We start from the raw sequence: 24,798 nt of genomic DNA on the forward strand, positions 1-24,798 counted from the left end.
GAGGTCACAGGTCGTTCACATCCCATACAGGATAAACTTGCTGTTCCTGACTCAGCTTGGAGGGAACCACTGGCTTCTCCCTATTCTTCCTCTTCCTTCTCTTTCTCAAAAGGAAGGAAAATCCACTCTCATTCCTCCACCCCCCCCCCAGATGGCAGGGGTGGGGGATCAGAACTTACCTTTGGGGAGCTTAGGGGTGTGGCCCTGGCCCCTTCACATACACACACACCCAGGTCCCACCCCACAGTGTGTACAACTAGGCCAGTCTTTAAGTGAGCAGCCAGCTAACCCTGAATATTGTAGCCCCAGTCTGGGGTTGAGGCTAGGAGGCTGCTCCCCTTCAGCCCAGAGGTATGCTTACCCCATCCCCTCAGGCCCTGGGACTCCCTCCCTGATTAATCATTGAAGGAGGAGGAAGGAGGGAGGGCATGGCCCCCAGTCAGTTCATAAAGCATCCAGAGAGAGGGCAGGACTAAGGTCCCAGGCATCTGGGGCCTCACAGCTGGTCTCCTTCATCCTTCTCACTCATACCAGCTCTAGTGGGTTCTTCTTCCTGGAGCCTTGAACCATGAACTATAGCATCTGGGTGTCACTGTTGATGCTCCTTTGGGCAGGTGAGGTTTCTTTTGCCTGCTGCTTGTCTATTTCTTTGTATATGTGTTTTGTGTTTGTTTGGTCTATGCAACTGTCTGTTCACCTGGAAATTTTTTATCTCTCTTCTTTCCTGCCTCTCACTCTATGTGACTGTCCATCTGTCAGTTTGTATGTTGTTTGCCTACTTTCCCCCAAGTCTACAGGACTACCTGTCTGTCTTATGGGTACTTGTCTAACCTATGCAGCTTCCACTGACCCTTGACCTATCTTCTTTCTCCCTAGGGCAGGGTTGGACAGATACAAGGACCATTGGGGCAGAAGAATGCATCCCCAACTCACAGCCCTGGCAGGCTGGTCTCTTTTTCCTCACCCATCTTCTTTGTGGGGCCACTCTGCTCAGTGACCGATGGCTACTCACAGCTGCCCACTGCCGCAAACCGTGAGTGGACCCAGGATCCTGTCCAGCAGGGAGGGAGGAAAGGGTGTCTAGGTAATTGTTAAAGTGGAGCAGCCTCTGGAAATCCCAGAGGTCTTGGATTTTGAGAGTACTGAGGCCAGAGAATCTGGGACCAAAGAAGCTAAGATGTTAGGTGGACAAAGATACAGGGAGTCAGAACTTGTGGTTCACCAATGCCCAAGGGTCCCATGGATAGGTTTCAGAGAATCTGTGTATTTGGATAAAAAAAAATACCTCTGTATATCAATACAACTGGCTACCTGTGGAATTCTAGGTATTTCATTTTATGTATTTAAAAGTGGCACTCTAGGAAGGGGTCCCTAAGCTTTCTCCGACTTCCTGAGGGGTCTGTGACACACAAGAACAATCAAGAACCTGGGGCTAGAGAGTCCATAGAGTTTGAAACGGTTGGGAAACTTTGGAGGCTTGGAAGTTTGAAGACTTGTGACCTAGGAGGCTGACAGAATGATGCAATAGAAATTGTGGATTGGAAGGCTGACTGGCTGTTCAAGCCCACTTCCTTCCTCGGTGACCTTGGTCAAGTCTGTTTACATTGTGTGAGCCTCAGTTTTATCAACTATCAAATGAGAAAAGTGGACCAGACGACTTCTAAGAGTCCTTCGTTCTTGATCCGGAGAGTTTAAGGAGACAAAGAAGGGAGGGAGGCTGGGAGAGAGTGAAACAACCATGAAGCTTAAGGAGGGCTTATAGCCTGAAGGAGTTTGAAAGCTGAGGAGGCCAAAAAGGCTTAGGACGTAAGGAGGTTCACATACCAGGAGGCAAGAGGGGTTGGATGGGTCTCAGGAGGCCAGAGATAAGGAGAGGCCAAGGTGGATGGAAAAGTGAGGGGGTTGAATCTGCAGAGGCTGAAAGTAGAGGAGACAAGAGAGGTTAGCACCAAGGATTCAAGGGCCCTCGAAAGCCAGGAAGTCCAGGGAGATGGAGAGGTCAAAAAGGCCATAGGGTCTGATGAGTTTGAGGAAAGTGGGAAGGCATGGATGTTGAGGAGGTGGGGAGTGTGAAGATGCTGGGGAATCCAGACTCTGGGAGAGGTTAGGGAGACTGAGAGACCAAAGAGGCTGGGATGATAAGGAAGTCTAAGATGGAATTTCAGACATTTGAGGAGGGAGGGGCATTAGAGTTGTTGAAAGAGATGAGAGACTGGAGAAGTCAGGGAGGTTACCGAGACTAGGGAGGTGGGGAAGGCTAGGGAAACCAGGTAACGAAGGCCTGGAGTTTTTAGGACCCCAGGAATCCAGGAACTCAGGTGGAGCAAGGAGACTGGGGAGACTGAACACATCTGATGTCTTAAGGAGGCTGAGGGACAGGGACAGATCAGAAGCCTCATTGTAAAGAGGGAAGAGAGGCTGGAAGAAATGGAGACACTGAGCCAGGGAACTGGAGGATATGGGGAGATCGAGGAGGTATAGGAAACTGGTGAAGGCAAGAGGCTGAGAAAATGCAGAGATCCAGGTGTGGTGGGAGGGGAGGCTGAGCAGACTGAAGAAGTGAAAAAGACAGGGAGGGCAGAAGGAGAGGATCCTCTTGGAAGACCCAGTGAGGAGGAAGGGGCCGTGGGGAGGGGAATAGTTATGGGACAAAGCAACCAGGGTCCTTCAGAGTTTTATCTAGAATGACATTCCACATGCTCTGGTTCCTGGCCTGGTTCCAAAGGGCTGAGCCTCTTTCCTAAGGGAAACCCAGAAGGATGGATAGAGCGAGATAGGGAGTATAGAGGTAAAGAGAGACAGGGATAAGTCAAGAGAGACAGAGAGAGAAGGAGAAAGAGAGGGGAGAGAGAAAGAGAAGGGGGGGGGGGGAGAGAGAGAGAGAGAGAGAGAGAGAGAGAGAGAGAGAGAGAGAGAGAGAGAGACAACAGAATGATGGACAGAGACAGAGACAAAGATACATAAGAGAAGAGACAGAGAGATGTGAGCAAAGAAGCAGAGACCAACCAGAGCCCCAGTGGATAAAAGGGATGATTCCCTTCCTCCATTGCTCCAGTCCTCATTGGGGCCTTTAGCTCGTTGCATTTACTAGAGCTTTGACTAACAGAGTTAGATGGGACTGGTGGATAGGAGGACAGCTGGTAGTCCCCAGTCATTGAGGGTTATTTAGGAAGGACAAAAAGTAGGCTGGTGGAATCAATTGAAGAAACTGAGGATTAACTCAGAGAAGAGAAGACTGAGGTAGGCTGAGGGGAAGGACTAGGGTGATAACAGTCTCCAGGTCTTTGAGGATCTGGCCAAGGGAATAAGGATTAGTGTTTTTGCTTGGCCACAGAGGATATAATAAGGAGCATGGTGGTCATAAGGAGAGTAACTGGTGAGGAAGATTTCTTATGGGTAGAAGGAAAAATTCCTCATCCAACTAGGGTTTCCCAAAGTGGAATTGACTGCCTGAGGAAGTACTGAGTTCCCTGTTACTGGAAATCTTTATGTGCAGCCTGGATGACCATTTATCGGGCCTGTGGTAGAGGTGATTTCTGTATCTTAGTGTCTTGGGAATGACCATTCCTGATGTCCCTTTAGGCTCAGAAATTACTATTGAAGCTAGAGTTTGAGGTTAGACTCTAGGAAGTCTTGGATGTCAAGGGTTAGTGGAGGGGGTAAGCTGTACCACCAGAGCTGGGGACTTTCCACACTCTACTCCATGGGGCCACTCCCCTCCCAAGTCACCAGACCTGTTGGAGATAGGGTGATTACTTCTGGTGGGTGAGGTCCCTTCCAACCCACACATTCCCTGGGTCCAAAATAAGGTGGGGAGGGCCCAGGTTACATAGTGTAGAGAGGAGGAGAGGTTGAACAAAAGACCACAAAAAGGAAAGTGGGCTGGAGGATCTGGGAAAATAGAGATCAAGAAAGATAGATGCAGGAAGAAATGGGGGCAGAGCTAGAGTAAGGGAGATGGAGAGATGGACAGCCCGAGGCAAATAGAGATGTAGACAGGGAGATAGACAGTCAGAAGAAAAAAAATAGAGATAAAGTGAGTATGAGCCAGAGAGATAAGGCAGAAACACAGAAACAGAAGATAGAGATAAAAAGATAAAGAGACTGAGATAAGGGCAGAAGTAGAAGTATAGAGACAAAAAAGAGGACAGACGCATAGAGACAGGGACAGAGGAGACAGACAAGAAATGGGTATGGACCAGACACTGAGGTAGAGGAGACAGAAGAGAAGGGGTATGAACCAGACACTGAGGCAGAGGAGATAGACAAGAAGGGGTATGCAACAGACACTGAGGCAGAAGAGACAGAAGAGAAAGGGTTTGAACCAGACACTGAGACAGACAAGAAGGGGTATGAACCAGACACCGAGGCAGAGGAGACAGAAGAGAAGGGGTATGAACCAGACAGTGAGGCAGAGGAGACAGAAGAGGAGTGTGGACCAGACATTGAGGCAGAGGAGACAGAAGAGAAGGGGTATGGACCAGACAGTGAGGCAGAGGAGACAGGAGTGTGGACCAGACATTGAGGCAGAGGAGACAGAAGAGAAGGGGTATGGACCAGACACTGAGGCAGAGGAGATAGACAAGAAGGGGTATGCAACAGACACTGAGGCAGAAGAGACAGAAGAAGGAGTGTGGACCAGACACTGAGGCAGAGGAGACAGAAGAGAAAGGGTATGGACCAGACACTGAGACAGAGGAGACAGAAGAGAAGGGGCATGGACCAGACACTGAGGTAGAGGAGACAGACAAGAAGGGGTATGCAACAGACACTGAGGCAGAAGAGACAGAAGAAGGAGTGTGGACCAGACACTGAGGCAGAGGAGACAGAAGAGAAGGGGCATGGACCAGACACTGAGGTAGAGGAGACAGACAAGAAGGGGTATGCAACAGACACTGAGGCAGAAGAGACAGAAGAAGGAGTGTGGACCAGACACTGAGGCAGAGGAGACAGAAGAGAAGGGGCATGGACCAGACACTGAGGCAGAGGAGACAGAAGAGAAGGGGCATGGACCAGACACTGAGGTAGAGGAGACAGACAAGAAGGGGTATGCACCAGACACTGAAGCAGAGGTGACAGAAAAGGGAGAGGTATGGAGAGAGACACACAGAGGGACAAAACTGAAGATAGTTTAGAGAAGAGAAGATTAAGGAAAAACATTAAGGGGAGCCAACTGAATCATTGTCATAGGAAGAGTGATTGATTTTTTTCTGCCTGTTTCCAGAGGTCTGAGACACACTTTCTCTGCACTGATATTTTATTTTCCCTGCTTGGTCCCAGAAACCCTGCCTACACTTCCTCCTTTTGCTTTTCTCACTTCCAGAGGGGAGATAGAAGTAGGTCTTGGGCTTCCTTCTCCCCTAATGCTGGGAGAGAAATGGTGGAAAGGGAGATGTCAGCTGCGTAGAAGGAAGACTCTTCGTTAGAGCTTCCATATATGGGAGGACAGACCAGGGATTCAGAAAGCCAGAGAATGTCAGAGTGGGAAGTGCATTTTAGGGTTCCCTAAACCTCTTATTTTAGAGATGAAGGAACTAGGATTCCCTGTGGAAAAGTGACTTGCCGAGGTCACATAGGCGCAAGTGGAATAGGCAATAATCCTTTCCATTTGAGGGCTCAACAGGGGCCACGTGATTGGTCAGCAAAGGCACTGTAGAGGCTGGCCATAATGCCCCATAAGATTGTGATCCCAGGAAAGAACACTGGATTTGAGCCTGAGGACCTGAGTTCAAGTCATGCCTTCACAATTTACCACCTGTATGACCCCATGCTCAAGTCACTTCCCACCTTGAAGGCTTGGCTTCCTCATCTGTAAACTGAAAGGAAGGATGCTTTCTAAGGCCTCCTCTGGTTCTAAATAAGATTCTGAGACTCTATGATATCCTTGCTTAAGAGACAGTATGGGCTTGAGAGAGATCTGAGTTCAAATCCTACCTTGCTCACTTATTAGCTGTGTGACAGCCTCTCAAAGCCTCCGTTTCTCTGTTCTCAAAATAAGATAATATATCTCTAGTCTACTTCTCAGGGTTGTTAAGGCATGAGTCAGATAAGGCAATGTATGTAAATGTTGAAGAGCCATATACATTATTAACATATAATTATAATATAATAACGTATAACATCTAGTATGATTAATAGCTGTTAATGGTTATTGAACTCATTCTAACATTCTCTATTATTACTGTTATTTTTATTACCATCAAACTCACAGAAACTCAGAGTTGGAAAGGACCTCAGAGGTCATCTGGTCCAACCCATCCCTGAATAGGGAGCCCATTTATAAAATTGCTGATAAGTAGTTATCCAGGCTTTACTTGAGGGATGCCAGGGAGATGAGCCTCCTGCAGGAGCCCTTTTGTCTTTGAGATAACCCAAATCATAGGGAGATATTTGCTTATATCAAGCCTAAATCTGCCTTCATATCCCCATCTCCCATTCACCTCATCCCTACTACTCCACTGGGGCCAGGCAGAAGAAGGCTGAGCTCCTTTCTATACAACAGCCCTTTAAACACCTGAAGAAAACTCTCCAATATGCCCTAAGTCTTTTCTTCTCCAAGGTAAATGCTCCCAGTTCTTTCAGTCTCTTTTCATATGTCACGTATTTGAGGCCCTTCCCAAACCTGGTTGGCCTTCTCTGAACACTCTCCAGCATATCAGTAGCCTTCCTGAAGCATGGCTCTCAGATTTGAACATAACCCTCCTGAGATGCTACTGAGAGAAGAAAAGTGAAATGAAAAGAACCTTAGATTTGGAATTGCAACTGGGTTTCTAATCCTAGCATAGCCACTTAATAATTGAGTGACTTCAGGGGACCTTAGGTGACCTTAGGTGGTGGTAGGTCAGTTTTTTCTCACCTCTGGGCCTCTGTGAAGTAAAGATGACTTCTAAGTTCCCTTCTGAATTTATTATTTTTCCTTTGTTAAAATTTCTTTATTTATTATAATTTAATGTTTTATTTCCCCCCAATTACATGTAAAAACAATTTATGATGTTCACTTTAAAAAAATGAGCTCCAAATTCTCTCCCTCCTTCTCCACTCCCCTCATTGAGAAGGCAAGCAATTTGATAAAGGTTATATATGTATAATCATGCAAAACATATTTCCATATGAGTCATATTATAAAAGAAAACATAGACCAAAATAAAAACCAAAGAAAAATAAAGGAAGTAAAAAAAATGATGCTTCAATCTGTATTCAGATTCTATCACACTCTCTTGGTGTGGATAGCATTTTCCATGATAAGTCCTTCAGGGTTGTCTTGGCTCATGCTATTGCTTAGAATAGCTAAGTCATTTACAGTTGATCATTGTACAATATTGCTGCTACTATGTACAAAGTTCTCCTGGTCCTGCTCATCTCACTTTGTATCAGTTCATGTAAGTCTCTCCAGGTTTTTCGGGGAGCGTCTAGCTCATTGTTTTTTATATCTCGATAGTATTCCATCACAATCATATACCACGAGTTGTTCAGTCATTCCCCAATTGATGAATATCCCCTCAATTTCCAATTCTTTGCCACCAGAAAAGAGCTGCTAGAAATATCTGGGCATAGTTCAAATTGTTCTATAAGATAGTTGAATCAGTGCACAACTCCACCAATGGTGCACATCCCCTCCGACATTTATCAATCTCTTTTTCTGTCCTATTAGCCAATCTAATAGATGTGAGGTAGTACTTCAATATGGTTTTAATTCGCATTTCTCCAATCAATAGTGACTTACAGCATCTTTTCATATGACTATAAGCTATCTATATAACTTTGATTACTTCATTTGAAAACTGACTTCATATTTTTTGATCGTTTGTCAATTGGGGAATAGCTTATTTCTATAAATTTGATTCATTTCTCTATATTTGAGAGATGAAGCTTTTATCAGAGAAACTTGCTTCAAAGGTTTTTTTTTTCTTTTTTGTTTTGTTTTGTTTTGCAGGGGGAAGGCAGGGCAACTGGGGTTAAGTGACTTGCCCAAGGTCACACAGCTAGTGTGTCAGATGTCTGAGGCTGGATTTGAACTCAGGTCCTGACTCCAGGGCCAGTGCTCCACTCACTGTGCCACCTAGCTGCCCTCAAAGTTTTTTTTCGTATTTTGATTGCTAACTGTATTTCCCATCATCCCCTTTCCCCCCTGTTTATTCTATTCTTTCTCTCCTTCCACTCTGTCCCTTCTCAAAAATGTTTTGCTTCTATTGCTTCCCCCAATCCACCCTTCCCTTCTATTAGCACCACCCCCCTCTTATCCCCTTCTCCTCCTACTCTCCTGTAGGATAAGATCTATATCCAATGAGTGTGTATTTATTCCCTCTTTGAGCCAATTCCAATGAGAGTAAGGTTCAAGAGTTCCCCACCAATTCCCCCATCTTCCCCTCTACTGTAATAGCTCTTTCTTGCCTCTTCTATGTGAGATTTACCCCATTCTACCTTTCCCTTTCCCTTTCTCCCAGTGTACTCCTCTTTCTCACCCCTTAATTTTGTTCTTAAAGATATCATCCCATCATATTCAACTCGCACCTGTTCCCCTTGTCTAACTAACTCCTTCTAACTGCCCTAATAGTGAGAAAGTTCTTGTGAGTTACAAGTATCATCTTCCCATGTAGGCATATAAACAGTTTAACCTTATAAAGTCCCTCATGATTCCCCTTACCTGTTTACCTTTCATCCTTCTCTTGAGTCTTATATTTGGAAGTCAAATTTTCTATTCAGTTCTGGTCTTTTCATCAGGAATGCTTGAAAGTCCTCTATTACATTAGAATTATAGTATATTCATATATAATATGAATAATTATACTCAGTTTTGCTAGGTAGGTGATTCTTGGTTGTAATCCTAGATCCTTTCTCCTCATATTCCAAGCCATCTGATCCTTTAATGTAGAAGCTGCTAAACCTTGTGTTATTGTGACTGTGGCTCCACGATACTTGAATTGTTTCTTTCTGGTTGCTTGTGACATTTTCTCCTTAATCTGGCAGCTCTAGAATTTGGCTATAATATTCCTGGGAGTTTCATTCTGGAATCTCTTTCAGGAGGTGATTGATGGATTCTTTCAATTTCTATTTTGCCCTCTGATTCTAGAATATCAGGGTGGTTTTCTTCTATAATTTCTTCAAAAATGATATCTAGGGTCTTTTTCTGATCATGGCTTTTAGGAAGTCCAATAATTTTTTAATTATCTTTCTGGATCTGTTTTCCAGGTGAGTTATTTTTCTAATAAGCTATTTTACATTGTCTTCTTTTTTCATTCTTTTGGTTTTGTTTTATTATTTCTTGGTGTCTCATAGAGTCATTAGCTTCCACTTGCTCAATTTTAATTTTTAAGGAATTATTTTCTTCAGTAAGGTTTTGTACCTCCTTTTTCATTTGGCCTAGTCTATTTTTTAAGGAATTCTTTTTCCTCAGTGAATCTTTGTGCCTCCTTTTCCAGTTGGCCAGTTTAGCTTTTCAAGGCATTTTTCTCCTTATTGAACTTTGGTGTCTCTTTTACCATTAGGCTTCGTCTTTTTTTTAAGGTGTTATTTTCTTCAGGGTGTGTGTGTGTGTGTGTGTGTGTGTGTGTGTGTGTGTGTGTGTCTCCTTTACCAAGCTGTTGCCTCTTTTGTCATGATGTTCTTGCTCTCATTTTAAATCTTCCCAATTTTTCCTCTATTTCTCTTACTGGATTTTAAAAATCCTTTCTGGGCTCTTCCATGGCCTGAAAGCAATTCAGATTTTTCTTGGAGGCTTTGGATATAGGAATTTTTACTTTGCTGTCTTCTTCTGAGTTTGTGTTGATCCTCCTTGTCACCGTAGTAACCTTCTATGGTCAGGATTTTTTTCTGTTGCTTACTTATTTTCCAAGTCTATTTCTTGACTTTTAACTGTTTGCTAAAGTAGATCTCTGCTTCCAAGGTGGAAGGCACATTGTCCCAAGATTCAGGTTCTTTTGTGAAGCTGTTTTCAGACATATTTCTAGAGACCTATAAGTTTTCAGTTCTTCCAAGGTGGTTTGAACTAAGGAGAAGTATTTACTTCTCTCTTGACCTGTGCTCTGGTCTGTGAGTGACCACAAGCACTCTTTTCTGCACTGGAACTGTGATGTGGGTCCCTGTTCCCCCGCTGCCACAAGCTCTAGTGTGCTAGTGCTCCTCCTTGCCCTGGGACTGACACCCAGGACTGCCACCTAGATCTCAGTATGGGCAAAGTAACAGAGTTGTACCACCAGTTTTAGCAAAGAGATCCCTGTAATCTCTTTCTGATCAATTGTTTGACCCCCTTACTGTCTATGGGCTGAGAGCTCTGGAAGCAGCTGCTGCCACTGCTGATTCCGTGACTCCCAAGGCCTCCTTCTGGTTTTCTGGGCTAGGTCTGAGCTGGCGTGGCCTGCACTGGACTATGCTCCACTCTAACCCCTCTGTGAGAGACCTTTCCTGCCAAACTTTTAAGTTGTCTTGAAATGGAAAATTGTTTTACCCCATCATTTTGTGGGTTCTGCCACTCCAGGATTTGTTTTAGGGCATTATTTAAGGAGGAGTTTGGGGGAGAGCTCAGGCAAGTCCTTGCCTTCTCTCCACCATCTTTGCCCTGCTAAGATCCATTCTGGCTGTGATACTCCATAATTCAGTATTCCATGAGTTCTGGCCTTTGACTTCCTTTACTGTTCCCTATTAAATTGGAAGGCTCAGAATTGGAGTTGGCGGCTCAATGAGTTTGGAGGATTTGTCAACACCCATACAGCACACTCCACTCCACCTCAACCCCACCAACCATTGCACAGAAGGGGAAACAGAGTTCTTTATATAAGATCACATGGTATTAAGCACCCTCAAGCTATCATTCCAATGGACTGCATGGTGAAAAATACAGAGCAGGAACTGACTGAAAGTCTGGGGATGACAGGGAGTAGGATGAGCAGGGGCCCAGAAGGTTTAAGGGCTAGGAGGGCAAGGTCACTGAGAAGGCCAGGAAGCTGAGAAGTCTGGGAGCTAAGGTTCAGAGTCGGATTCCTGGTGTTACCTCTTCTACCAAGGCAAACCTCTCTCTCTACCTGCACAAGTGAACTCATTCTATCTTAACTTCACCAACCGGTTGCCCCTGCATTATCCCTACCCTTTCATTTATCTTCAGTTTCTTTGTATCTCCTGGCTGCTTCCCTATTACCTGCAAATATGTTCACCCTGACTCCCATATTAAAAAAAAAAAAACCCTCTCACTGTCTATAACTAATACCTTTACTTCCTTGCTTCTTTTTTTAATTTCCTATTGCCTGGCTTTTGAATTCATCATTTAACTGAAACGATTCTATCCAAAGTTACCAGTGATCTCTCTACTGCAAAATCTGATGGCTGTTTTTTAGTCTTCACCTTTCCTGACCTCTCTACAGCCTTTGACACTGTCGGTTCCCCCCTTTTCTCCTAGACAACCCTTTTTTCTCTAGATTGCTATGATGCCACCTTATCCTAGCTCTTCCCCTATCAATCCCCCTCCCTCCTACATCTCCTTTGCCAACCCTTTGTCCAGGGCACATTTGATGAAGGTGGACATCCCCCATGGCTCTTTCCTGGGCCCTCTTCTCCTCTCCCTCTATAGTGTTTCATTTGGTGAGTTCATGAGCTCCCATGATTTCAATTATTATGTCTATATTGGTGACTCCCTGATATTCTCATTCAACCTAAATCTTTCTCCTAACCTCCAGGCTCTCATTTCCAACTACCTATCAGACATTTCGGATTCGATGTCCCAGAGAGATCTTAAACTCAACATGGTCTGAACTTATCTTTCCCCCCAAATTCTCCTTCTTCCTAGCTTCTCTATCACCCACCATCCCTAGTGTCATCCCTGTTTCTGTCTTCTGTCTTTATATCTGCCCCACTCCTGTCTTCACCCTCTGATTTTTCCCTCTGACACCATTCCCATCTCAATCTTCATCCTCTGTTTGTCCATCCACATCCCCACCTTCCTTTCTTGATGCTATTCCGGACCAGGATCCTCTATCAAGGCTGGAGATACCTTCCTGACCATCCTACCCTCAGGTTGAGGGCAAAACTATCCTTCCAGTCACCCAGGTTTGCAACCTTGGTTTCATCTCAACTCCTCTCTCTCACCCGACCCCCTATATCTAATCTGTTGACAAATCCTGTTGATTTTATCTTTATAACATCTCCAATATGCCTCCTCCCCTCTGACACACCACCACCTTGGTGTAGGCCCCATCATCTCATGACTGGACTTGCAACAGCCTGCTGTTTAGTCTCCTGTCTTCGAATCTCTTCCAATTCCAGTCCATCCTTCATTCAGCTGTCAAATTAATCTTCCTAAATTACAGATCTGACCACCTCCACCCCTCCATCCATTTAATAAATTCCAGTAGCTTCCTATTACCTCCAAGATCAAACATAAAAGTCCTTAATACACAAAAAAATTCTGCCTCCATCTTACCCTACAAGTATTCTTATATCTTATTTCTCTTCACATATTGTGGATAGAGTGTGAGTAGTGGAGTCAGGAAGACCTGAGTTCAAGTCTGGTCTCAGACACTTACTAGCTGTGTGACCCTGGGCAAGTCACTTAACCCCGTTTGTCTCAGAACCCTATTCTGATGCTTTTCTTGGCCAAGATACTAGAGCAGTTTTGCCCATTTCTTCTCCAGCTCATTTTGTGGATGAAGAAACTGAGGCAAACAGGGTTAAGTGACTTGCCCAGAGTCAGTTAGTAAATGTCTGAGGCCAGATTTGAACTCATGAAGATGAGTCTTCCTGACTCCAGACCCAGCACTTTATCGACTGCACCAGCTAGTTGTTCAGAGGAAGTATGATACTGGTCTAAAACTACAAGACTCATGCTTTGTTTCTATTGGGAAATAGAAGCCCAGAGGGGATAAATGACTTATCTACAGCCACATGGCACCTGGAACTCTACTCATGGTATCAAATAACATAGTAGAAGCCCAGAGAAGGTAAGTAATATATTGATGGCCATGCAGAACTCATTCCATTGTACAAGAAGAGGAAGGAAGCTCAGGGAGGCTCCTTTCTTATTTGGTTTCCTGTGGAGATGTTACAGGATGCAACAGAAAATTCTGGAACTGGGAGTCAGGGGCTCCAACTCTGCTGACATTACTCTCCCATCCTGTTCAGTGAAGAGACCAATCAGAAAAACAGAGAGAAACCCAGATGCCAGTTTGTTTCTCTAGCCCCAACCACTGACTCCCACCCCAATGGGGGATTTAGAAAATCCTATTCTCTCTGGGCTCCGGTTTCCTCATCTATCCAATGATGGAGATGTACTTAGTGATCTCTGCACATCCTTTCAGCTTTGACATTAAGAATCTCTGATTCACCTAAGCTCATCAGTGGAAGCCCAGAGAGGATGGGTGTTCCAAGTCGCACAACATCAGTGATTCATCCCATGGCATGAGAGAAAGAAATGGGGGACCCACAGAAGGCATCAAGGTCACACACAGCTCTTTGAAAAGCCTGGAGGCTATGACAGGGTGCGGCTTAAGATCACACATGACTAGTGATAGACAGAAGTAGAATGCAGAGGCCCAGAGAGGGCTAGATGTTTATCTGGTGGCCCCCTCCCACCACACTCCCTTTTCCCCATAGGTACCTGTGGGTGCGGCTTGGAGAACATCACTTGTGGCAATGGGAAGGTCCAGAGCAGCTGTTCCGTGTCACTGATTTCTTCCCCCACCCAGACTTCAACAGTGACCTAACAGCCCACGATCACAACCATGATCTCATGCTGATCCGCCTGAAGAGACCAGCCAGGTTGAATTCAGCTGTGCAGCCCCTCAACATCAGCAAGAGCTGTGTCAAACCTGGCACCACTTGTCTGATCTCTGGCTGGGGGGCCATCTCCAGTCCTGATGGTGGGTCTTGGTCTGAGGTGGCATTGAGATGCAGAGGAGGATGGAGATGAATATGTAAAAGATAGAAGATGAAGATAGGTAGATGGGATTAGGATCATAGGGACAGATCTAGATCAGGATGAGGACTGGGACAGAGAAAGAGAGATGGATATAAAGATAGGTATGGGGATGAGAATGAGGATGAAGATGAATATGGGATTGAAGGTAAAGAATAGGAGTAAATATAAGAGATTGGTGAGGATAAGGTGTAGGCATGAGGATGGGGATGGTTCTCAAAGATAAAGGAGGAGGAAAGGGATGGGGCTGCATTTGGAAATGGGATTGGTGATAGAGAGAAGATGGAGATGGGGATATAGTTTGGGATAATGATAGAGGGTGAAGACAGAGATAGGGCCGGAGATGGAAATGGAGATGAGGATGGAGATTGAATTGGAGATAAATATAAAAGATGGAGAAAAGGGATGGGAATGGTTTTGTGGGTGGGACTGGAGTTGAGAGTAAAGATTAAGGACAGAGATAATGATGGGGATTGGGGTGGGGAGTATTTAAAGGTAAATATAGGATGGAAATACAGCTGGGACTAGACTTAGATATAGCAATTTGCTTGAGGTTAAGGATGGGGATGGAGATGGGTTTGGGAGCAGGATGGATCTGGAGCTGCGAATGTCTGAGGGCCAATGAAGCCCTACATGGCAGCATGGGGCTGGTGGCGCCCTCTTGTGTTCTGCTCTCCTCTTTGTTGACGCTACTTTCCTGTCCTCCCGCAGTTGAATACCCGCTCACTCTTCAGTGCGCGAACATCAGCGTTCTGGAGCCCCGCCTATGCGGTAGAGCCTACCCTGGTCGAATATCTTCAAACATGATTTGTGCTGGTCTCTGGGAGGGTGGCCGAGGCTCCTGTCAGGTGAGAGCTGGAGCTTTGATCTCTAAAGGGATAGGGAGCGGGTGATCCGAAGGAGGGTGGGATCGGGATCGGGACCCGGGTCGCCAGAGGGAAATAGGAGCTATGAGAGCAGGACTTGAGTTCCTGAAAGAGGCAAGAGATGGGGCATCGGGATGCCGGTGTCCCTGAGCAGGGTAAGAGCTGGAATATTAGAAGGCCTGTGTCCCTGAGGGGGCGGACCTGTGGGATCAGAACTCTTAAGTTTCTGCGAGCTTTAAAACCTAGGGAGGAGCTCGTATCTTTGAGAGGAGGCGGAGGACCTGGTTCCCAGGGCTGAGAGACGGTTGGGGTTGGGGAAATGGGCACTTAGGTTGGGCTTCGGGGTCCGGGATGGGTGGGTGGTGGACTCTGCAAAGCACACCAGCCTCATCCTTTGTCTTTCTCTCGGTTTATTCCTTTCCTTCTGTCTCCGTCCTGCTAACCCCATGTGGTCATCTCTCCCTTCTCGCGCTTCTTTCGTGCCCTACTCTTTGTCTCTCTTTGTCTCCTCTCCCTCATCCCCGGGATACAGGGAGACTCCGGAGGCCCTCTGGTCTGTAACGGTGCCCTGGCGGGCGTGGTATCGGGGGGAGCCGAGCCTTGTTCTAAACCCAGGCGACCAACAGTCTACACCAGCGTCTGCCGCTACCGGAACTGGATCTACAAGACCATCAAGGAGAACTCCACATGATTGAATTTCTCTAGGCCCCGCCCACTTGCCCTATCCCCACCCTGCCCAAGGTCTTGCCTTTCCGGGGGACTCCCCTCTTGTGATACCGCCCACCGCGGAAATGCCTCCCCATGACGTCAGCAACCGTGGCTCCGCCTTCAGTCTTTGACCCCACCTCTATCCCCTCAAGCCTCGGAGCCCAGACCCTTCACGTGGCCCCTCCCCTTTGAGGGCCCTACCTACTGACAAATGGCATCCTCTGGAACTATTCCCTTGGGACTCCAAGGGGGAACTTGGGGACTCCATAGGAAACTAACCCTAATAGACTCGTCCATCCGTTTCTTCATTCTGATATGAACCTTGGGGGGAAGGGGAAGAAGAAAAGAAGTCCCAGTCTCACAGTTACAAGGCCCCTGAGTGGCTCTGTCATCCAACCCTAACCTGAAGAGGAGTCCTGAGATCAAGACATCATCCAAACTGTCTGCTGAGAACCTCCAGGAAGGAGAAACTCCCAAACCTTCGGGGTGGTCCAGTTCACTTTGAGGCAGCTCTCATTTTCCTGATAGCAAGCCTAAACGAGCCTCTTTGCACCTTCTACAGGGTGCTCCTACTCCTCTCCTCTAGGGTAAAGAGAAAAAATAAATTCTTCCTTCCATATGACAGCCTCTCCAAGTCTTGAAGACAGCTAGCATCTCCCTACCACTTCCATGAGTCTTCCCTTCCCAAGATTGAACATTCCCAGTCTCTCCCATCCCTCCTGATGTGGCATGAACTCAAGGCCCTCTTCCATCTTGGACACTCTCCTCTGGATTCCCTCCAATTCATCAATGTTCTTCCTAAAATGTGAGCCCCAGAGGAGAGCATAGCTCTCCAGATGACCTGGACCTTCACTTCCCTATTTATTCCTGGGCACTACATTTCTCAATGTATAGTGAAGACATTCTTTAAATCTCCACCCAGTGCCTGGTACAGGGGGTGCCCCACACATAGTTGGCATTTAAATAAATACTTGCTGAGTTTAATTGAATGTGGCCTAAGATTGCATTAGCTGCTTTTGGCTGCCTCATCATTCTGTTGACTCATAGTGAGTTTGTGGTTCATAAAACTCAGTAAGTCTTTCAAAAACTGTTGATTACCTGGTCACGCCTCACCCTGTCTTGCACTTATGAAGTAGATTTCTTTTGTTATTGTCGTTTATCTTTTCCCACTTAATAGTATTTTATTTTCTCCAATTATATGTAAAGATAGTTTTCAACATTCACTTTTATAAGATTTTGAGTTCCAAATTTTTTTCTTCCTCTTCCTCCCCGAGACGGCATGCAATCTGAGATAGGCTATACATGCAAAATCATATTAAACATATTTCCACATTAGTCATGTTGCGAAAGGAGAATCACATCAAAATGGGGAAAAACACGAGAAAGAAAAAAATGACAACAAAGAGAAAATAGTCTGCTTTGATCTGCATTCGGACTGCATAGTTCTTTCTTTTGAGGTGCGTAGCATTTTCCATCATGAGTCTTTTGGAATTGTAGATCATTGTATTTCTAAGAAAAGCTAAATCTGTCAAAGTTGGTTACTGTGTACAATGTTTTCCTGGTTCTTCTCAGTGAAGTGGATTTCTTGAACTGGAAGTGTCAGACTTTGTAGCAGTGTGATTTTATCCCTCACAGGATACAGTCTGTACTACTTGTCAACTCCCCAACTCCCCACTCACATGCTCGAGCATGTGCGAGAGCGCTCACACACACACACACACACACACACACACACACACACACAAAATCAATCGATCAAATTTCCAAGAGATTCCACTCCTTTGTGGATCTCTGCTCCTTGTTCCCCACCCCAAAATCTCTAGCTCTATTTCAGCTGATGCCCAAATTTCAGTCATTTCACTCATGTCTGACTCTTCCAAGACCTCATGTCAGGTTTTCTTGGCAGACATACTGGCGAAGTTTGCCATTTCCTTCTCCGGCTTATTTAACAGATGAGCAAACTGGAAGATTAAGTGACTTGCCCAGGGTCATGCTGCTACTGAGTGTCTGAGGCTGAATTTGAACTCAGATCTTCTTGACTCTAGACCTGACACTCTATCCACTATGCCACCTAGCTTCCCAACTCCCAACTTACCAGGCTCTCAACAGTCTGTGACTGTTGCCCCCTCCCCCTCTACACACACCCTCAAGTTCACTGTATCCTGTTCAGTATCCCCTTGAGAAAAGGATGGTGAGAAATGAAGAGGAGAGGGGTTTTTATCTGGCAAACATCCTTTTAACCAACTTATCACCTATCTATGCTCCAGGACTGGGTATACATCCAAAAAATGAAACAATGCCTCCTGGCAATGAGCATCTAGTCAGTGCCTTTCTTGTGTCCCTTCTTCCCAGGGGAGATAGAGGGGAACAGAGAGAGAGAAGGAAGAGCATCAAACAAAGAAGCCCTTCCCCTTCTCTTTCTGCTTGGAGGCAGCCTGGTTTAGTTAAGCAGCAGTCAGGGGAGACAAGAGACATTGGCTCTGCCACTTGCTGTGTGTGCTTGGGTAAATCACTAGATCTCTCTGGACTTCAGTTTCCTCTGTAAAATGGAAGGCGGTTTGACTAGATTGGGAATTCTTCACCTTTTGTGTGTCTGTCATAGATCCTTTCGGGACTCTGGCGAAGCGCTTTCTCAGGAAAAAAAAAATAATTGAAGAAAATGCTACATTTTAGTTAGAGGCTGGTGAAAATAAAGATGTATTTTTCCCCTTATCCAAGTCCACGCATCCCCTGAAATCTATTCAGCTACCGCTAGAGCCCAGGTTAAGGATCGGAGGACCAGATAATCGCTAAGAGCTCTTTGCATTCACCCTATACGACTGCCAATCAATATATTCCCGCCCCCTCTGTGTATATTACTGAATTTGGCTCAGAGGTAGCGGGTGTGGTGGGGAAAAACCCCTGAACTGGGAGCCAAGAAGCCTGGCTTTGTCCCAAACAGACTGTGTGACCTGGGGAGTCTCTTCACCTAGGCGAACATCGCTCAGCTTCTCTGTTAAACAAACACTGGGTGAAGGGAGGGGGGCAGTATATAGCGATTGGGTAGACGGAGGATCTCTAAGCACTTTGTCGGAGCTGAAATCTTCTGGTTCTATGATTCCTTAAATCTTGTTAGTCGCGTCGCGAGATGGCCAGAACCCACCCCGCCCAGTCACTGCATCGGCAGTAGAGGAAGGGGAAAACGGGTCATGGCGCCTCCCAAACCAGATATCCCGGATCGCTCCACCCGCCGCCACTCCTGGGACACAGGTCCCCGGGACTTCTCATCCGCCCCCGCTCCTTAATCTCACTGCTCGAAGGTCTGACTGCAGCCAGCCGTCCTTCTCTCCGAACCCGGGTGTCCGATCTCCCAGCTCCAGCCTTCTTCAGGGATGGAGGTATCAACCCTAGTCCCAGCCCTCTTAGGGACCCAGCGTCCTGGTCGCCAGTGCCTCTGATACAGCCAGGCTTCTGGGTCCCAGCTACCTATGAAGCGATTTTCTTGCAAGAAGAGGCGGGGCGGAGTGAGGAGGGTCAGGGCGGGGCCGGGTCCGCCTCCTTTAAAGGCTCTGGCCCAAGGAGTTGGTGATATCTGGGAACCAAGGGACGTGAAGCATCATAGGAACCCTAAGGGGGGAACCAGCCAGGAGCCTGAGCCCAGAACTCCTCCCCGGAGGAGTCCCTAAGGTGAGGAAACCAAGACTGACCGGCCCCCAGCTCTCCCTTCGGGGGCTCAGGGGAGTAGGCCTTCTAATAGGGACCTAGGCATCCTTCCCTCCCCTCCACGTCAGGCACCAGATATCTAGGCCATCCATTCCCAAACCACCGTCCCCACAGTGATCCGGGCATCCTTTCTTCTACTCCACTCAGGGATCTAGTCACCAGTCCATTGCCCTTCTGTCCCCCAATCTCTCCCCCCTCCCCCATGCCTAGGTCCTTCACTTCAGGGCTAGATGTCTGGGAACTTGGTCCCTGCCCCTTCCCTGCTCCCCCACCCCTTCCCTCCAAGGTTAGTCCCCACCTGACCTTCCCCCCACTGCCCAGCCGGCCCTGCCATGGGACCCTCTTCAGGCTCCTGCTCCCACACCTGGAAACATTGGGCCCTCCTCCCACTTCTTCTGACCACCTGTGCAGGTGAGACAGGGGAAAGGGCATTCCAGCATGTGGGAAACATAACCAGAGTATGTTTTCCTTATACTTCTGAGGTGATGGGGTGGGGCAGGAATATAATTGAACACTGGGAAAAATGTGGGAGCATGTGGGAAGGGGGGATAGTTTGGGAGGATTTGAGGGACTGTGAGACAGCTTATGGGACCCTTTCTGAGAGCCCACTGGAGTGTGTGAATGCTTGTGGAGACAGAGGGCTGGGAATATTTCTGAAAAGCTATAAAAGTGGGTGAGAACATACAGAGTGGATCATGGGGTGAAGGAAGAGTATAAGTGTTGACTCTTGGGGTATCACAGGAAGAATTTTCTGTCTGTATTCTTACCCCACTCCCTCTTCCTGCAGGGCAGCTTAATAACCACCCCCCCACTTGCTATTTCAGGGTCTCTCATGGCAGATGACTCCAGGGTACTGGGGGCAGAGCCCTGTGAACCTAATTCTCAGCCCTGGCAAGCTGCCTTGTTCCAGGGTGTGCGGCTCTTCTGTGGCGCAGTCCTGGTGGCCCCTCAGTGGGTACTCACAGCAGCCCACTGTCAAAAACCGTGAGCCTGATGCTTGGGTCTCTAAGGGAGCAGGGCCTGGGGGAGAACACCTGGGTCCCTAAGGAGGGGGTAGAGACTGGGCAAAACTCATCCATAGGCTCGTCTTTATCTCATTGTCTCTCAGTGACAGATCACTTTACTGAAGGGTAGGGGAAGAATATCCTCCCAAGGCCTTGGGACTTGGGGGAATGGATGCCCTGATCATTGAGAAGGCTGAAGCCAGGGACCAAGTGTCTGCATAGGTGCCTCAAGGCATGGGGATGGGTGCACCTCTCATAAAAAGACCCTCTGACCCTCTGCTCATCTTCCTAGATTAAATACTTCACTGAGGTAATGGGTGAGGAAGAGCCTGTGGCCCCCAGTGGGGGCTCTGTCCTATTGTGAGTGGCTACTTCCCTGAAGAAGGTGGAAAGAGCCGCTGGCTCTCTGAAGGACAGGCTTATCTGCCCTGGATGTCTCTGTACCTGGGCATGTCTTTGTTACTTCATTCTGCTGCGGGAATGACTTACTGAAGGGGGTGGCCTGGGATTTGGAGGCTGAGTCTCTGGGGGCCAGCAGCTGGAATCCCAGTTATTTGGGTCCTCAGGGTCATGGGCTGGATTTATAATTAGGTGGGTCTCTGAGGTGGCAGGGGCTAGGTGGGAGGCAGAAGCTGGGGAGGCAAGAGGAACCAATGGGGTAGGAGTACAGGTGCATGTGTCTCTCAGCAGGGTGGGGACTGAACAACTAAATGCCTTCATTCCTAGGGGGTGGGGCCTGAGGGCCTGCATGCCTGGGTCTCTGAGGGAGAGAAGCTCAGTTATCTGGATTCCTGAGAGGACTTGAGACTGGAGGGCTGGGCCCCTGGATTTCTGATGGGGCCAGAATAGGGGCACCAGGTTCCCAAATGGGAAAGGATGGGATGCCAGAGTCCCTGAAGGGTGGGTGCTGGGAGCATTGACCTCTGGGTCACACAATCTCTTCCCGCCCCCACCAGGCAGTACACAGTCCACCTTGGAGAGCAGAGTCTGCAAAAACCAGATGGTTCTGAGCAAGAGATCAAGGTGGCTCGATCAGTCCCACATCCTTGCTACAATGAATCCAATGGCAACAGCCACGACCTGATGCTGCTCAGACTTCAGAAACCAGCCAATGTGAACAGCCAAGTGAAGCCCATTGGACTTCCCTCCCACTGCCCTCAGCCTGCCCAGAAATGCCTTGTATCGGGTTGGGGTACCACCACCAGCCCCCGAGGTACTTCTCCAGGAGGAGGGATGATAGGATAAGAGTTAGAGCTGAAAAGAGGCCCTCCAAAGTTAGGTCCTCCAATCCCCTCATTTGACAAATAAGAAAACTGAGGCATCCAAGAGAGAAATGCCTTGTCCAAAGTCAAACCACTAAGAAGTAGAGGAACCAGAAGTCAAACCCAAATCATCCCACCTAAATACAGAGCTCTGTTGGCTGTGTGGTGCTGACATGTGGTGCTGATGTGTGGTGCTGCTGAGACAGAGCAGGGAGATCCTGTGTAGACCCTCAGGGAAACAGGGGGAACACTTTGGCCAAAAGATCAAGCAAGCCTACCCAGGTGTGAAGCTTCCAGATTCTCCCAGATTTTAGTCTGAAGAACATAGAAGGTTCTACCTTAGAGGGCCCTTGGTAAACAGAACATTGAAAATAGAAAGTGCTCTATAGTACATCAGAGCTAGAATATACACCTTAGAATATAAAACTTAGAATGTCAGAGCTCATAGAGCCCTGAGAATGTAGACAGTTGGAACCAGGCAAACCTTCAGAAAGAGGATGGCAGAATATGAAGGGACAGTTCTAAGTGTGATCTCATCAAAACTGTTTTCATGATAATACTAAAATAGTTTAATTTCTAATGGGGTTATTATAGATATAACCCACATAAGCAAAAGTTCTTGGGGAAGGGTGGTCTTTAATACTTTTTAAGAGTGTACAGGGATCCTGACATGGAAAAATTTGAGAATTGTCGATCTAGTCCAGGGTGAGGAACCTTTGGCCTTGAGGCCACATGTGGCCTTCTAGGTCCTTGGGGATGGCCTTTTGACTGAGTCCAAGTTTTGCAGAACAAATCCTTTTATTATGGTGATTTGTTCTGTGAAGTTTGGATTCAGTCAAAGAGCCACACTTGAGGACCTAGAGGGCCACATGTGACTTTGAGGCTGCAGGTTTCCCACCCCTGTTTAGTCTAACACTTTTATTTTAAATATTAGGAAACTTGGATTTAAAGAGGGAAATGACTTCCCTAAAGATCATCAAAGAAAAGATAAATAAACCAGAGATTCTCCTTCTTCTCCTTCCTTCTTTTCCTCATCCTTCTTTCTTTCCTGCCTCTTTCCCTTCTTTCCTCCCTCCCCTTTTCTTCTCTTCCTTCTGTGTTTCCTTTTGTCTTTCTTCCCTCCTTTCTCCCTTCTTTCTTCTTCCTTCCTTCCTTCTTTCTTTCCTGCCTCTTTCCCTTCTTTCCTCCCTCCCCCTTTCTTCTCTTCCTTCTTTCTGTGTTTCCTTTCATCTTTCTTCCCTCATTTCTTCCTTCTTTCTTCTTCCCTCCTTCCTTCTTTCTTTCCTGCCTCTTTCCCTTCTTTCCTCCCTCCCCCTTTCTTTTCTTCCTTTCTTCTGTGTTTCCTTTTGTCTTTCTCCCCTCCTTTCTTCCTTCTTTCTTCCTCCCTCCTTCCTTCTTTCTTTTCTCCCTCTTTCCCTTCTTTTGTCTCTCCCTCCTTTCCATCTTTCCTTGCCTTGGGCACTTTGGGGAGGACAGAAAAAGTCCTCACACTCTCAAAGGGGCAAGCAAGGCTAACCAATCTGGAAGAGCTCTGTAGTCGGGAGATGTCCAGCCTTGATGTTGGGCAGAACCTCTTGGGGTCAAATCCCATGCCTGACAAATACCTCGAGGCCATTGACAAATCACTTAACATCTCATGCCCCAGGTCCTCTGAGGGGCTCAGTTATACATGAGCTGTTGCTCTGCATTTCTGGAGAGCGTTTCTACACTAGTATTTCTTTAGAAGAATGAGAAATCCATCTTCTTATTGTTGTTGTTGTTATTGTGGAGTCTTATCCAACTCTACATGACCCCAAGGATGCTGTCCATGGAGTTTTCTTGGTAAAGATACTAGAGTTATTTGCTGTTTCCTTCTCCAATGTGTCCCCATTTTACAGATGAGAAACTGAGGCAAATAGGGGTTAAGTGACTTGCCCAGGGTCACACAGCTAGTGAGTGTCTGAGGCCACATTTGAACTCAGATCTTCCTGACTCCAAGCCCAGAACTCTATTTACTGCACCACCTACCCGCCTTGAGAAATCTTAGTGGTATATAATTAAATGAGAAATGAGATCATGCAGACTCCTCATGGCAGTAGGAGTTCATTCAAATAATAGATGAAGTAGTCAGGGAAAATAGTAACATTTATATAACCCTTTGATAGGGTAAAGAGGAGAAGCCCCGTATAGTGGGTAGAATCGAAGATTCTTTATAGCTTTGTTATAAATGGGTCATAGTTTAGGACTCAAAAATCTCTCACTAAGCTGAAATGATGGGCTGAAGCTCATAAGATGAAATTTTATAGGGGTAAGTATTAAGTCTTTTTTCATGATCCTTTCTATTCATTTTTTTCCTTTTTTTAAAAATTTAATTAATATTTTGTTTTTCCCCAGTTACATGTAAAAACAATTTTTAACATTTGTTTTTAAAACTTTGAGTTCCAAATTCTCTCCCTTGCTCCCTCCCCAACCCTCCTCATTGAGAAGGCAAGCAATTCAATATAGGTGATACATGTGCAGTCATGCAAAACATTTCCATAACAGTCATGTTGTGAAAGAAAACATAGAGAAAAAAAAAACAGCCCTCAAGGAAAATGAAGAAAGTAAAAAAAGTATGCTTTGATGTGTATTCAGACCGTCAAGTCTTAATCCAGCCTCAGATATTTACCAGCTGTGTGACCCTAGGCAAGTCACTTAATCTTGTTTGCCTCAGTTTCCTCATCTGTAGAATGAGCTGGAGAAGGAAATGGCAAATCACTCAGGTATCTATGCCAAGAAAAGCCCAAATGGGGTAAAAGAGAGTCAGGCACAACTAATCAACCCAACAACAACAACAAGCCAGTCTTGGATTTGGTTAAACACACATGCACATATGTGTGAGCACAGACAACAACCACACAAAATAATCACTGAGGTAATCATAGGTTTTTTTTTGTTTTGTTTTTTGCTTTTTGGCAGGGCAATTGGAGTTAAGTGACTTGCCCAAGGTCACACAGCTAGTACATGTGTCAAGTGTCTGAGACCGGATTTGAACTCAGGTCCTCCTGACTCCAGGGCCGGTGCTCTGCTTACTGCACCACCCAGCTGCCCCAATCATAGGTTTTTTAAATCAGAAGAGACCTCAGCAGCCACTCGGTCCAATACTAAAGGAATGCCTCTTAGTACCCACTGGACAAGTGGTGGGTTGTTCAGTCTCTCCTGGAAGACCTCAAGTCCTTATGAGGCTGCTCATCCCACCCCAGGGCCGCTCTAATTGTTAGGGAACTTCTCCAGACATCCAGCCTAGATCTGTCTTTTTGCTTCCACTGCAGAACAAGCCAAACTCCTCCTCCCTGTTCTGGCTTTTCACATATGAATGCCCTCTGCCGTATCAATGC

The 24,798-nt window shown here is 46.5% G+C and overlaps 2 protein-coding genes across 2 annotated transcripts; both read left to right on the forward strand.

Moving 5' to 3' along the window:
• Window positions 1-568: 568 nt before the first annotated feature.
• LOC118833376 (kallikrein-9-like) lies at window positions 569-16,704 on the forward strand. Its single transcript, XM_036740733.1, has 5 exons — window positions 569-614; window positions 877-1,033; window positions 13,579-13,844; window positions 14,612-14,748; window positions 15,299-16,704. The coding sequence occupies exons 1-5, from the start codon at window positions 569-571 to the stop codon at window positions 15,455-15,457; spliced, it is 765 nt and encodes a 254-aa protein (XP_036596628.1). The 3' UTR covers window positions 15,458-16,704.
• Window positions 16,705-19,508: 2,804 nt separating this feature from the next.
• LOC118833377 (kallikrein-8-like) lies at window positions 19,509-21,425 on the forward strand. The gene is made up of 3 exons (XM_036740735.1): window positions 19,509-19,587; window positions 20,001-20,160; window positions 21,137-21,425. Exons 1-3 carry the CDS (start codon window positions 19,509-19,511, stop codon window positions 21,423-21,425), a joined length of 528 nt encoding a protein of 175 aa, XP_036596630.1.
• The last annotated feature ends 3,373 nt before the right edge of the window (window positions 21,426-24,798 follow it).

The sequence above is a fragment of the Trichosurus vulpecula genome, unplaced genomic scaffold (genome assembly GCF_011100635.1).
Source record: "Trichosurus vulpecula isolate mTriVul1 unplaced genomic scaffold, mTriVul1.pri scaffold_68_arrow_ctg1, whole genome shotgun sequence".
Classification (NCBI taxonomy): domain Eukaryota; kingdom Metazoa; phylum Chordata; class Mammalia; order Diprotodontia; family Phalangeridae; genus Trichosurus; species Trichosurus vulpecula.

What these genes read in the sequence shown, in the direction of transcription:
- LOC118833376 (XM_036740733.1), top strand. Translation starts at nt 569, where the DNA reads ATGAACTATAGCATCTGGGTGTCACTGTTGATGCTCCTTTGGGCAG. An exon ending in GTTGATGCTCCTTTGGGCAG is followed by an intron (nt 615 to 876) that starts GTGAGGTTTCTT and finishes CTTTCTCCCTAG; the next exon opens with GGCAGGGTTGGACAGATACA. An exon ending in GTGGCCGAGGCTCCTGTCAG is followed by an intron (nt 14,749 to 15,298) that starts GTGAGAGCTGGA and finishes CCCGGGATACAG; the next exon opens with GGAGACTCCGGAGGCCCTCT.
- LOC118833377 (XM_036740735.1), top strand. Translation starts at nt 19,509, where the DNA reads ATGGGACCCTCTTCAGGCTCCTGCTCCCACACCTGGAAACATTGGGCC. An exon ending in TCTTCTGACCACCTGTGCAG is followed by an intron (nt 19,588 to 20,000) that starts GTGAGACAGGGG and finishes TTGCTATTTCAG; the next exon opens with GGTCTCTCATGGCAGATGAC. An exon ending in GCAGCCCACTGTCAAAAACC is followed by an intron (nt 20,161 to 21,136) that starts GTGAGCCTGATG and finishes CGCCCCCACCAG; the next exon opens with GCAGTACACAGTCCACCTTG.